Here is a 14920-nt window from a genome sequence, read left to right on the forward strand (position 1 = left end):
AACTGATCCATTTAAAAAAAAAAAAAGAGAATTCCAAAAATTCAGTTAGATTTGAAAAAGAAAAAGAAAGAAAGAAAGAGAGAGAGAGAGAAAGAAGGAAAGAAAGAAAGAAAGAAAGAAAGATCTTTAAAAATGCATACTGGAACCTATGCATAAGAGTAAATATTGTTATTCAAACCTATTCCCCTTTTTATGTGCATGTATATACTAGATATGTGTATTCATGGAAATATATGTACTGAGTCATGAATCCAAATGTATTCCTTACTCTAGAAACGTGGTCAAAAGTGTTTGAAAAACACAATCTAAGGAGGAGACCCACAATCTAAGGTGGGTCTAAATTAAAGCTGTATCTTCTGGAAATGGAAAAGTGACAAATTATTTGAGAGCTCCTTCAAAGAGCAGAGTTAACAGGACTTAGTGATGGAGTTGGATGTAGATCTTAAGGGAGGTAAAGGAGGAGCATGGTAGGTTAAATAATGGCTCATCAAAAGATACCTAAATCCTAATCCTTGGAACCTGTGAATGTTACCTTATCTGGAAAAAAAGTCTTTTGCAGCTGTCATCAAGTTATGGATCTTAAGATAAGGAGAGTATCCTTGATTATCCACGTATTCCCTAAATGCAATCATATGTATAAGAGGGAGGTAGAAAAAGATCCGACACAGACAAAAGAGAAGTCAATATGACCATAGAGGCAGAGATTAGAGTGATGCCCTCACAGTCAGGGAATATAGTAGCCTTCAGAATCTAGAAGAAGCAAGGAACAGATTCTCCCCTAAAGCCTTCAGAGGCAGTGTGGCTCAGTCAAAACCTTGATTTTGGCCCACTGAAACCAATTCCAGACTTGTGGCCTCCAAAACCGTTTTTTGTTGTTCCCGTTGTTTTTCAGAACTGTTGTTTTAAGCCACCAAGTTTCAGCAATCATAGGAAACTAGCTGGAGTCAGAGCCCTTGGCAACTGGAATGGTGGCAATGCCTTATCACAGATAAGGAACACAAGAAAAACAAGGATAGTGAGGAATTAAAATTATAATATAATAAATATGAAACACAAAACAAATTTGAACAAAAGATATATAATAAAAAATCAAATTCTTCTACTTAATTCTAACTCTATAAAAGCTTTAACATGTCTTTAAAATGTTTAGATCTTGTGTTTTAATTTTCTTTGGATAACCAAATTTAAGACACATGGTTTATATATTCTCTCTGTCATCTGACAATTACTGTGGTTAAAACAGGTGCCAGCTTCTGGGATTACATAGTGTCTCTGGAATGTTTATTCCAATAACAAGAAAATCCAAGAACCATCTGTTACTGTGGATCACTTACTTAAGCCATTGAGGTTGGCAATTTTTTCAATGCAGTTTGTAGACAGTGAAAGCTTCCTTTAAAAGAACAAGGGAAAATTTGAATTAATACAAAACAATTTAAAATGGTGTATCAAATAAACAAATAAGTAAATAGTGCATTGGAAATTATTCCTCAAATGCCCATACAAGATAATATTTTAGTCATGTTTACTCTACGCTGAATCCTTTATTCCTTGTCAGACATGGTATGTAGTCTTTCATTTTGAAATCCTCATACTTCTTTTCTGATTATAAAGATTAATACATATTCATTGCATAAAATTCAAAAGAAAAGGCTTTTTGAAGGTAATTTGGTGTTAACTATTAAATGTTTTAAATGCATGTATTCTTTGACCCAGTCATTCATTTCTAGGAATACACCCTACTGAAATACTAATACCAATGCCAAAAGATATAAGCTAGAGTATTTAAGTGCATTATTGTAATAGTAAAAGAATGGGGAAAAATCTATAAACATCAGGCAACTGAGGGATAGATAATGAAAAACTATGCTGTCACTAACACAAGTAAAATCGGGCTCCAGATACCAGCTTGGGAAGATGTCTATGATGTATGGACAAGCTAAAAAATCACCTAGCAGAACAATACATTTTATATAATCCCTTTTAGTAAAAAGCAGAACTATCTATATGCATGTGCAAAGATATTTATTTGCTTATGTGTTAAATCATTCAGAAATGTATATTGAAAAAGTCATATGTAATCCTAACCATTCCACAGAATTCCACAGATTCCCCCAGAGAGAAGTACTTTTAATGGTTTGTATATATTTGTCTAAGTTTTTTCTACTCATAATTTAATTATATAAAAAATTTGGGAGGGCACCTGAGTGGCTCAGTTAGTTAAGTGTCTGTCTTCAGCTCAGGTCATGATTCCAGGGTACTGGGATCAAGCCCTGTATTGAGGTCTAGCCCCACAGTGGGCTCTATGCTCAGCAGGAAGTCTGCTTCTCCCTCTCCGTCTCCCTCTGTTCTCTCTCTCTCAAATAAATAAATAAAATCTTTAAAAAAAATTTTTTTTAGGGGCTCAGTTGGTTGAGCATCCAACTCTTGATCTTAGCTCAGGTCCTGATCTCAAGGTCACAAGTTCAAGCCCCATACTGGACTCTACACTGGGTGTGGAGCCTACTTACCAAAAAAAGAAAGAAAAAAAAAATAAGGGAATATAACTACACATTCTTAGTTTTTCTTTCTTGACAAAATATTTATTATGTTAGTATATTTCATGAAAAAAATAATAAAAGCTAATTTTATTGAACACAATGTAGGCCCAGTTCTCTTCTAAGTACTTTACATAAACAGTTTTAACTATCACAACAATCCTGTGAAATGAGTACTATTATTATCATCCATATTTTACAAATGAGTAAACTGAAGTACAAAGATATTAAGCAATTTGGCTAATATTACACTGCCAGAAAGGGGCAGAGCCAAATTTAAAACCCCCAAAAAACTGACTCTAGAGCATGTGATCTTATCCTTTCAGGTATGATCTGAAGAAGAATTATTCATTTTTTTACAAAAGCAATTATGTACAGTGTAAATTATTGGTCAAATCTGTATATTTTCTAGTAATCCCCAACTCCCAACAACTACCAGTGAAAAATGGAGTGTCTTAAATCTGAAAACATGATTGAGAATGAATTCTTTAATTGTTGTTTAGGCAATCTGCCCAAAGAGATTGTCAGCAAAAATATGAATAGGATGGTTCTTTCCAAGCAGTTTCCATGGTACTTTGGTACTAGGTACAAAACCTTCTCAAATGTTTGCCTTTGAAATGACTTTGTGATGAAAAGATACTTGACCACTTTGAAACAGTGCTCTTTGAAATCATGCTTTTGAAACCAAAAAAAAAAATCTGAGGTAGAATTTTATATAATACATTCTACTGTCATCAAAAAGGATAAGTTGTATACAATAACTAAGTATGTTTGCTTTTCCTTTTCATTTGAAAGACAAATATTAGTCTAATGCATGGATTCACAAATTATGTGTCTAAGTGGTTTATTATAAATACAGAGTCCTAGGTTTCAGCAATAGATATTCTGTTTCTATAAATTTGGGGTGGAACTTATCTCCTGCATAAGGAGATTCTTATATAGGTAGTCAGTGCACTACACTTTGTAACACACAGCATGAAGAAATCAGAAAGAACCCCAAATGATACCAATAACATTCTACAGCTCTGAGAAGAGACACTGAAACCTGAGAGCATGGTCACAAGGTATCATGGCATAATTATCTCAAATTAGCCACAGAACCTTGCTAAAAAGTACACAGAATATTTAGAAAATAAGTTAAGAGGAATTAATATAGATCTGAACTGAAAGTTGTGGAAAATAGAATTACAAAATAATAAGTATAATTTGATCCCAATTAGGAAAAAAATTAAAAGGCTTTATATCAAAATGCTCACACTTGTTCTCAAAAGATGGTGCAGTTTTGGTTGATATTAATTCCTTTCCTTTGTGTTTTTTTATATTTTGAAAATGTTTTAAAATGCATTTTTATAATTTGGAAAAAAATTTAAAACCGTATCTATTAAGCCTCTGGTAAGTATAGTACTGACTGCTATTAGAGAAAGTATCAGATTTTACGACAGAATAATAATAATAATCTTATTGTGTTATTTAGTTTCTTTCAAGCGACAAGGAAAGTTCTATTTTCCAGGCACACTATAAAAATTTTACTGTAAAAAAATACTATATTGTGCAGGTTTACTTTATTAGTGTCCCACAAACCAGTAATCTTTTATGTTTGGCCTTGCCAAAGGGGGAATTACATTAAGCAAACAAACAAACAAAAAAAGAAATGAAGATCACAGAAAATAAACACATTTTTTTCTAGTTTGTGTATGTTGAAAAGAAAGGGAAAAAAGACAAGAGAACTTACTCGCAATTAGAAAGTGTGGACAAGGATGCATCCATCTTCTCTATAGGGGGAATCTGAGCATAAAGCTTTATCTCTTTGGCTTCGGAAGGCTTCTGACTGGTTTTCTCTTCCTATGATAAAAATTAATTTGGAAGAAATCTGATTGTAATACAGAACTAAAAAAGTCCAGAATATCCTTAGGCTTTTCAATGTTTATTTCAAAACAATTATTAAAATTGTATAATTCTGGGACACCTGGGTGGCTCAGCTGTTGGGTGTCTGCCTTCGCCTCAGGGCATGATCCTGGAGTTCTGGGGTTGAGTCCCGCATCAGGTTCCCTGCAAGGGGCCTGCTTCTCCCTCTGCCTATGTCTCTGCCTATGTCTCTGCCTTTTCTGTTTCTTTCATGAATAAATAAATAAAATCTTTAAAAAAAAAAGAATTTTAGAATTCTGTGCATTCCTTACTGACACCTACTAACTGACCCTAATAACTAGGCTTTCTTTTTTTTTTTTTTTTTTTTATTTATGTATTATAGTCACAGAGAGAGAGAGAGAGAGAGAGAGGCAGAGACACAGGCAGAGGGAGAAGCAGGCTCCATGCACCGGGAGCCCAATGTGGGATTCGATCCCGGGTCTCCAGGATCGCGCCCTGGGCCAAAGGCAGGCGCCAAACCGCTGCGCCACCCAGGGATCCCTAACTAGGCTTTCTATATGGCTGGCTCAGATAAGTTATTGTTAGGTCCCAACCAAATGGAAAAGAGGAGTAAGAAAATAACTTTTATTTCTGTAATATTTAAAATCCTTTAAGAGACTATCAATAAACACAAAACAAAACACAACAACAACCACATCATTTTCTTGGAAAGAATTCTTTGTCCCTAAGCACCCTTTTCTTAAATATCAGATTTAGATCTGTAAGATCAACTATTCTGTCATCCCATCTTGCTTTTTCTATACATGGTTCAGTCTCAGAACACCAAAATATCAAGAATTTTGGAAGATATCCTCACAACACAGCTGAGGTTAAAGCTATTTGCTCTACAATAATTTACTAACAAATTCTATCTTAAATTTTCAGTACTATGTACACAATTTAAAGTTTAGTTACCAATATATGCTGCCCAATAATATTTTCAAAGTACATCAATACTTAAAGTTAGTTCTCTCTCTCCAACAAAACAGGAAGCTCCTAAAGTGCAGAGACCATTTCCTTTGCTTTCCTATGTTTTCTATAACATCAAGCAATATAAGACACGCAAAGGGGGTGCCTGGGTGGCACAGTCGGTTAAGTGTCTGCCTTTGGCTCATGTCATGATCCCAATGTCCTGGGATTGAGCCCCATGTCGGGCTCCCAGGTCACCAGGGAGCCTGCTTCTCCCTCTCCCCCCATTTGTGCATGCTTTCCTTGCTATCTCTCTCTCCCTCTCTCTCTTAAATAAACAAAATCTTAAAAAAAAAAAAAAGACACACAAAGACTTATGTTTAAAAATCAAATCATAACACATCAATACTAGAAAATACACAGTAAGTTAAAAGAAAAAGATCACATCCACTCATTTTTGTGCCATATATTTGTGAGTTAGGAGAGGGAAACTGATACATAGTAGATCCTCAATAAATGTCTGGTTAATCAGTGAAAGAGTGAGCTTAATATCTTCAAATATAAAGTCAAAGATTTATGTTTATAACATAATCTAGAAATAGAACCTACAACCCAAAACAAAAAAGCAACCCACTTGTTATTATAAGTAAATAAAGTCTTAAAATCTGATTCAAAGAAAATTTAATCAATACTAAGCTTTTCCCATACATACTTTTCTTCTTTAACAAAACAGATTTTTCATTAAGTAAACAGAAATGAATTTTTAAATGCAAAGTACAAAGAAGTTTATAAACACTAAACCAAGAATTCAAATATCATTATCCTATCCACCCTATTTTCCCTAGGAAAGACTCCAAGTCTCCTGAAAGACTTTTGATTCAAAGCTCAGCTTCAAAAGCAAAAAGTACATTATTATACTAAAAACTATTGATAACAGCCACAAAAAAGTTATGACTGGGCATAGAAATTGAGAAGCCATCTCTATACTCTATGGAAATTCTATTTATAATGCTGAATTACAACTGGTCAAATTTTATAGAACGTTTTATTAAAAATGTTTATAGTTTAGGGGCACCTGGGTGGCTCAATAGTTGAGTATCTGCCTTTATTTTTGGCTCAGGTCATGATCCCAGGGTCCTGGGATGGAGTCCCACATCAGACTCCCCACAGGGAGCCCACTTTGCCCTCCGCCTATGTCTCTGCCTCTCTCTGTGTCTCTCATGAATAAATAAAATCTTTAGAAACATTTTTTAAACACAAAATATTTATAGTTTACATTTAATTCATGTTTTTTTACAATGTAGTTTCCTTTCTAACATTAATATATGCTTTAGTATTTTTTCAGCTTTATTGACGTGTATTGTATAAGTTTAAGGTGATTTGATACATATATATATTGCAAAATGATTAACACAGTAAGGTTACCTAATACATCCATCACCTCACGTAATTTTTTTGGGGGGGGGCTGAGAATATTTAAGATCCATTCTCTTAGTAATTTTCAAGTATGTAATGCATTATTATTAACTATAGTCATCATGTTTTATATTAGACCCCCAGAACTTGCCTTATAACTGGACATTTGTACCCTTTGACCAACATTTCCCCATTTCCCCCGCACCCCAATCCCTCGCAATCATTCTATTCTATGAGTTCAGCTTTTTTACATTCCACATATAAGTGAGATCATAGAGTATATGTCTTTCTCTGTCTGACTTATTGCACTTAGTATAATATATTCAAAGTCTGTCCATGTTGTCGTAAATGGCAGAATTTTCTTCCTTTGGGGATCCCTGGGTGGCGCAGCGGTTTGGCGCCTGCCTTTGGTCCAGGGTGCAATCCTGGAGACCCGGGATCAAATCCCACGTCGGGCTCCCGGTGCATGGAGCCTGCTTCTCCCTCTGCCTGTGTCTCTGCCTCTCTCTCTCTCTGTATGTCTGACTATCATAAATAAATAAAAATTTAAAAAAAATTTTAAAAATCTTAAAAAAAAATTTTTCTTCCTTTTGTGGCTGAATAATATTCCACTCTGTATATGTACACATTTTTTATCTACTTATCCGCTGACAGATGTGTAGAGTATTGATATTGACATAATCCATGATTTTAATCAGACTTTCCCAATTTTACTAGTACTCATTTATATACAAGTGTGAATATGCTTGTATGTGTTATTAAGTGTATACAATTTTATCATTTTGCATAGGTTCACATACCCACTGCCACAGTCAAGACAGCTAAATAGTTCCAGTATCACAAAGATTCCTTGTATTGAATGGTCAGATTTAAATAACTATCCAAAAATTCTCCTTATATGGTTTCTAAAAGAGGTAAAAATTCATATACTCACCCATCTGGCTAGAGCTTCTTTGATGGTTGTTGCTTTTGCCTTAAAAGGAGAAGAAACAAGAGTGTCTTTATTGGTATGATTGGTTGATTCAATTTTCATGCAATGATTATTAGCCTCAACATCTATCACAGAAAAGATTAACTTCTTTCTTTGAGACTTTATATGCAAACAGAGTATTTTAATTCCCTCAAATCAGAATGATTTATTTAATTGCCTCTCAAAGAAATTATGGAAATCATGATGTAATACCCATATACTTCACTTCTACTTGGTATATAAAAAATATAGCTTTCAACATTTAATATTAAAATATACCTTATCTCGTTGATTCATTGATTCTAAGATCTACATCTTTTACATTTTAACATCTTTGAAATTTGGATGCATTGTATAACCAGGAACAATTTACAATTACTGTGACCAGGTGGCAGTGGTGATGATCTAGGAAAATATTAACCATTTTATTTCATATACATAGCTTTCATTTTATGTTTACAAAGAATTACATGTGATAAAAATCTAACATGCCTAACTACCATTAAAACAGCTCTGTCAGTAAGTGCAAAATAAAAATTCTAAGTGATTAGAAATTACTTGTCATGGTTTAATTCCAACTTATTTTTCTTTCTTAGAACATAAAATACTGTTGTACCTTATTTTCAATAGTATCTTAGATTCAATTTAATATGACACAAATTTAAATGTGAGAAAAGGAAGACATCCTTTGAATTATTGCTAGAGTTCATAAAAAAAAATACTACAAAATAACAAAAGGAAAAAATTTAAAGTACAGTTAACCCTCCAACAAGATGGCATTAGGGACACTAACCTCTCCCCCTGCACAGTCAAAAATCTGAGTATAACTTCTTATTTATTCATGAGAGACACAGAGAGAGGCAGAGACATAGAGGGAGAAGCAGACTCCCACAGAGAGCCCAATCACGCTCTGAGCCGAGTCAAACTCTCAACCGTTGAGCCACCCAGGCGTCCCAAAAATGAGTATAACTTCTGACTCACCAAAAACTTTACTATTGACCAGAGCCTTACAAATAATGTGAAGAGTTGATTAATATACATTTTGCATGTTACATGCATTATATACTGAATTCTTACAAGAGTAAGCTAGAGAAAAGAAAATATTATTAAGAAAATCATTAAAGGGGGTACCTGAATGGCTCAGTCAGTTAAGCACCTGTCTTCAGTTCCGGTCATGATCCCGGGGTTCTGAGATAGAGCCCTACATTGGGTTCCCTGCTCAGCAGAAAGCCTGCTTCTTCCTCTCCCTCTGCTGCTCCCCCTGATTATTCTCTCCCTCTCTATCAAATAAATAAATAAAATCATTTTTAAAAATCATGGCTCAATAGGTTAAGTGTCCAACCCTTGGTTTCAACTCAGGTGGAGCTCAGGGTCCTGAGATAGAGCCCCATATCAGGCTCAGCACAGAGTCTGCTCAAGATTCTCCCTCTCTACCTCTCCCTCCTGCTCGCACTCTCTCTCTGTATCTCTCTAAAATAAAATTTTTTTTAAAAATAAAATCATAAGAGAAATACATTTACAGTGCTTCAGTGTATTTATTGGAAAAAATCTCCATGTAACTGGATCAGTGCAGTTCAAACCTATGCTGCTCAACTGTATATGCCATTATGTCTAGAAAGCAAAGACACAGTAATAAATAACCCTTGGGTTTAAAAGTAAACTATAACATAAAACAATAAAAGAAAAAATATCAAAATTTGAGGAATATAACATTTATTTCTTTTTAAGATATTATTTATTTATTCATGAGAGACACAGAGAGAGAGAGAGAAGCAGACTCCATGTAGGGAGCCCAATGTGGGACTCGATCCTGGGACTTCAGGATCATGCCCTGGGCTGAAGGGAGGTGCTCAACCACTGAGCCATCCAGGTGTCCCAGAATATAACATTTAAAAGGAAACTTAATAGCTTCAAATATATTTATTTATTCAAAAATAAGAGACAGAAAACAAGCTAAGCATTTAAGATACTTGAAAAAGCACATCACTGCAAATTCAAAGAAGGCTGAAGAAAATACAAAGGAAGAAGTCAATGGAAAATAGATCTAAGAGGAAAAAAAGATTAACAAAACTATAAGTTGGTTCCTAAATCTCTAGCAAGCCTGATTGAGAAAAAAGAGAGCTATATGACAAAAACATAGAATCAGAGGAAATAACAGATACCACAAAGATTTAAAAATAAAATGTTATAAGCAAATATATGGTAGTAAGTTTGAAAACCTAGAAAAAGATGTAGTTCTAGAAAAAAAAAACCACAAAAGTGCCAACCTGTCACAGGAAAAATAAGAAAATGTGAATAGACCAATAACTATTTAAAATGTTAAAAAGATAATCCGGGATTTACCCTTATCCCCTACAGCTCCAAGCCTAGATAATTATACAAGTAAATTCTGCCAAGTTTTCAAGGAACAGATATTCCCTGTTACACAAGTTGTTTCAGAAACCAGAAAAGAAGGGAAAGCTGCCAGTTTATTTTATGAGGCAGAATAACCTTGATGCCATAACCAGATAAGTCCTCTTTATTTCTCAACACAGATTTGAAAGTTTTAGATCTCCAAAGCCAAAGGTGAATAATAATCATCATCAAGAATGGCTGATCCTGCCACGTGCAGAAGAAACTAGACCATTCTCTTACACCAGACACAAAGATAAACTCAAAATGGATGAAAGATATAAATATGAGACATGAATCCATCAAAATCCTAGAGGAGAACACAGGCAACACCCTTTTTGAACTTGGCCACAGCGACTTCTTGCAAGATACAACTATGAAGGCAAGAGAAACAAAAGCAAAAATGAACTATTGGGACTTAATCAAGATAAAAAGCTTCTGCTCAGCAAAAGAAACAGTCAACAAAACTAAAAGACAACCTACAGAATGGGAGAAGATATTTTCAAATGACCTATCAGATAAAGGGCTAGTATCCAAGAGATATAAAGACAGCAAAGAAACAAATCCAACTCAACAGCAAAGAAACAAATCCAATCATCAAACGGGCAAAAGACATGAACAGAAATTTCACCAAAGAAAACACAGACATGGCCAACAAGCTCATGAGAAAATGCTCCGCATCACTGGCCATCAGGGAAATACAAATCAAAACCACAATGAGATACCACCTCACACCAGTGAGAATGGGGAAAATGAACAAGACAGGAAACAACAAATGTTGGAGAGGATGTGGAGAAAGGGGAACCCTCCTGCACTGTTGGTGGGAATGTGAACTGGTACAGCCACTCTGGAAAACTGTGTGGAGGTTCCTCAAAGAGTTAAAAATAGAACTGCCCTATGACCCAGCAACTGCACTGCTGGAGATTTACCCCAAAGATACAGTTGCAATGAAACAGCAGGACACCTGCACCCCAATGTTTATAGCGGCAACGTCCCCAATAGCCCAACTGTGGAAGGAGCCTCGGTGTCCATCGAAAGATGAATGGATAAAGAAGATGTGGTCTATGTATACAATGGAATATTCCTCAGCCATTAGAAAGGACAAATAAAGGACAAACATTATATGGTATCATTCATTTGGGGAATATAAAAAATAGTGAAAGGGAATAAAGGGGAAAGGAGAAAAATGAGTGGGAAATATCAGAAAGGAAGACAGAACATAAAGACTCCTAACTCTGGGAAACGAACTAGGGGTGGTGGAAGGGGAGGTGGACGGGGAGTGGGGGTGACTGCATGACAGGCACTGAGCTGGGCACTTGACGGGATGAGCACTGGGTGTTATTCTATATGTTGGCAAATTGAACACCAATAAAAAATAAATTTATATATAAAAAAAAAAGTTAGCTTTGGGAAAAAAAAAAGGACAAATACCCACCATTTGCTTCGAGGTGGATGGAACTGAAGGTATTATGCTGAGTGAAGTAAGTCAATCGGAGAAGGACAAAAATTATATGGTCTCATTCATTCGGGGAATATAAAAAATAGTGAAAGGGATTAAAAGGGAAAGGAGAGAAAATGAGTGGGAAACATCAGAGGGGGTGACAAACCATGAGAGACTCCTAACTCTAGGAAACAAACAGGGGTAGTGGAAGGGGAGGTGGGCGGGGGGATGGGGTGACTAGGTGACGGGCACTAAGGGGGGCACTTGACGGGATGAGCACTGGGTGTTATGCTATATGTTGCAAAATCGAACTCCAATAAAAAAGTATACAAAAGGGCAGCCCCGGTGGCGCAGCGGTTTAGCGCCGCCTGCAGCCTGGGGTGTGATCCTGTAGACCCTGGATGGAGTCCCACGTCAGGCTCCCTGCATGGAGCCTGCTTCTCTCTCTGCCTGTGTCTCTGCCTCTCTCTTTCCCTCTATAGATAAATAAATAAATTTTTTTTAATTTAAAAAATAAAAAAGTATACAAAAAAATAAAAATAAAAATAAATAAATAAAAGAATCATGGAACTGGCGGAAAAAAAAAAAAAAGAATGGCTGATCCCAGCAACATAAGGATTGTTTAACAACAAAAAAACCTATAAATGTAAATAATGGATTAATGGATTAAAGGGGAAAATCACATTTATTTCAGTTAAGTGAAGAAAAAGTACTTTATGAAGTTCTACATCTGATATTTTTTCTTTTTTAAAATAGATTTTATTTATTTATTCATGAGAGACACAGAGAGAGAAGCAGAGACATAGGCAGAGGTAGAAACAGGCTCCCTCTGGGGACCCAAGGTGAGACTCAGGACTCCATCTCAGGGTCCTGAGATCATTACCTGAGCCGAAGGCAGGCGCTCAACCACTGAGCCACACAAGTGCCCTTATATCTGATATTAAAAGCTTTCAAACAAAAGTTACAGGGAAATTCCCTACTTGATAAAAGCCACATACCAAAAAGCTATAGTAAACTCCATACTTAATGAAGAAATTTATTCATTTCAGCAAATATTCATTAAGTGTCAACTATGTACCAAACATTCTTTTACATGCTTGGGATATATGAATGAACAGAACAAAAGTCCCAGCCTTCATGGAACTTACATCTAATGGCAGGAGTTAGATGGTAAATATATATGTAATAAATAAATAAATAAAGCAGTATATTAGAAGGTGACAATTACTAAGGAAAAAGAAAATGCGAAAGCAAAAATGCTGGATTTGGTAAGGGGTATCAGGATGTGTGTCTATGTGTGTAGAGTATGTTTATTTTAAATAAAGTAGTCAAGGAGGTCCAAATTGGGAGATAACACTAAAAGTATTCTCTTTAAGATCCCAAATACATCAAAGGTCCCTACTATCATTGCTACTGTTTAACATGGTACAAGAGATCAACAAGTGAAGAACACTGTTGAGAGAGTTAACAGAAAAGTTGGGAGAAGATATTTTCAAAATAAAACTAACAAAAGACTAATATTAGAATATAGAAAGTACTCATAAAATTCAAAAAACAAGAAAATGGGAAAGGTTGGCAAAAAATATAACAGAGAATGCACAGAAACTGAAGTCCAAATGACTTAAAATATCATGAGGTATTGGAACTCCCTGAAAATCAGAGAAATGCAGGGTAAAACAATAGGATACTAAAATACATCTCAAATTGGCAAAAATTAGAAATTTGGTGAGAATGTAGAATTTTTATGCATTACTGAAGGAAGTAAAAGCTAGCAGAGCCAGGGGTGTCTGGCTGGCTCAGTCAGTAGAGCATGCAACTCTTGATCTCAGGTGGGCAGTTCAAAACCAATGTTAGGAGTATAGCTTACTTAAAATCAAAACAAAACAAAACGAACTAGCAAAGCCATTCTGGAAAGCAGTATGACAAAGCCTAAAGAAATTAAGTATGCATAGGTCCTGTGACTCTGAAATCCCACTTCTGGGTAGACTTCCCAGAGAAATCCCTGTATGGGTCCATGAAAAGACACATATAAAAATACTTTCAGGGATCCCTGGGTGGCGCAGCGGTTTGGCGCCTGCCTTTGGCCCAGGGCACGATCCTGGAGACCCGGGATCGAATCCCATGTCGGGCTCCCAGTGCATGGAGCCTGCTTCTCCCTCTGCCTATGTCTCTGCCTCTCTCTCTCTCTCTCTGTGACTATCACAAATACATAAAAAAATAAAAATACTTTCAAACTGGAAGCAATCTAGCTGTCTACGAGTTGGTTTGTGAAGTTACTAGTTTTCCTACAGATAGCAGGAGTCAAAAACTGAAATGCCTGAAGGACCAATGGACATCTTTAATGGGTAAAGCTGGCCATAAAAAGAGGATAACCTCTACTCTGGCTTTAGAAAACAGCTGGCAGGTGGAACTTGGGACAATATTTACCCTAATATCACATTTCTTCAAACCTTAAAATTCCATTATTGAAAATAATATTTTATGTACTATTAAGAAAAAAGATGCTACCAATCATATTACACCATCATATATTAGTAATACAAAAAATGGGGGGGGGGGAATGTGTCCAGTGGTGAAATATGGTATTTCTGATTTTTCAGAGATGCCATAAATGTGAGTTCTGATATGAATACGATCATTTAAAGACATTGAAAGCTAATATATTTTTTTAAAGATTTATTTATTTGAGAGGGAGAGAGAGAACACAAGACTGCAAAGGCAGGGGGAGAGAGAAGCTGACTTCCCACTGAGCAGGGAGCCCAACCTGGGGCTTGATCCAGAGATACTGGGATCATGACCTGAACCTAATGCAGATGCCCAACTGACTGAACCACCCAAGTGACCTGGGAACTAATATTTTGTTCATTAAAAAATTATGTGGGCCTGATTTCTGGAGGACTCTGGAAGTACTAGTTTCCAGCCTTAGTTAGCTTCGTCTAGTTACTGGTTCTGATTCTCCATTTGAAGATTTTCAATAATTCTCATGGTTCATACTTTCAGAATCATTTAGGGCTGATTATTTCTTCACCTGTATATAAATCTAGGTTCCAGTAGAACTTTCTACTTTCTTTGGCAGTGGTTTTCAGCTAAATGCCTGTGGAATAAGGTAAGGAAAGCCTGGAGGGAAACTACTTTTAAAAGAGTGGTATTTAATCTTGTGGTTGAGGGCAGGCATGACTTCGTCATCATTTAAATTTCCTGGGCTCAATCTCTGCCCACTTAAACGGCACTGGAATCACAAAAATGAAGACAACTAATTATAGTTATTCTTCATAAACATCTCCATCCGGCAGGACAATCACATACATTGCTAAACAGCTTTGACTGGGTCTCTAATCAACCAACAACATCCCT

At 35.8% G+C, this 14920-nt stretch overlaps 1 protein-coding gene across 3 annotated transcripts in view; it reads right to left on the bottom strand.

Annotated features, from left to right (window-relative positions):
* DNAL1 (dynein axonemal light chain 1) overlaps nt 1-14920 on the bottom strand; it is a 77564-nt gene that overhangs the window by 24100 nt on the left and 38544 nt on the right. For all 3 annotated transcript variants that reach the window (XM_041759573.1, XM_041759576.1, XM_041759577.1), the window contains 3 exons: nt 7699-7737; nt 4267-4376; nt 1335-1390 (listed from right to left, as the gene is read on the bottom strand). In XM_041759573.1, coding sequence (XP_041615507.1) covers nt 1335-1390; nt 4267-4376; nt 7699-7737 — 205 coding nt within the window. The remainder of the gene's footprint in view (nt 1-1334; nt 1391-4266; nt 4377-7698; nt 7738-14920) is intronic.

Source organism: Vulpes lagopus, chromosome 6 (genome assembly GCF_018345385.1).
Source record: "Vulpes lagopus strain Blue_001 chromosome 6, ASM1834538v1, whole genome shotgun sequence".
Taxonomy (NCBI): Eukaryota; Metazoa; Chordata; class Mammalia; order Carnivora; family Canidae; genus Vulpes; species Vulpes lagopus.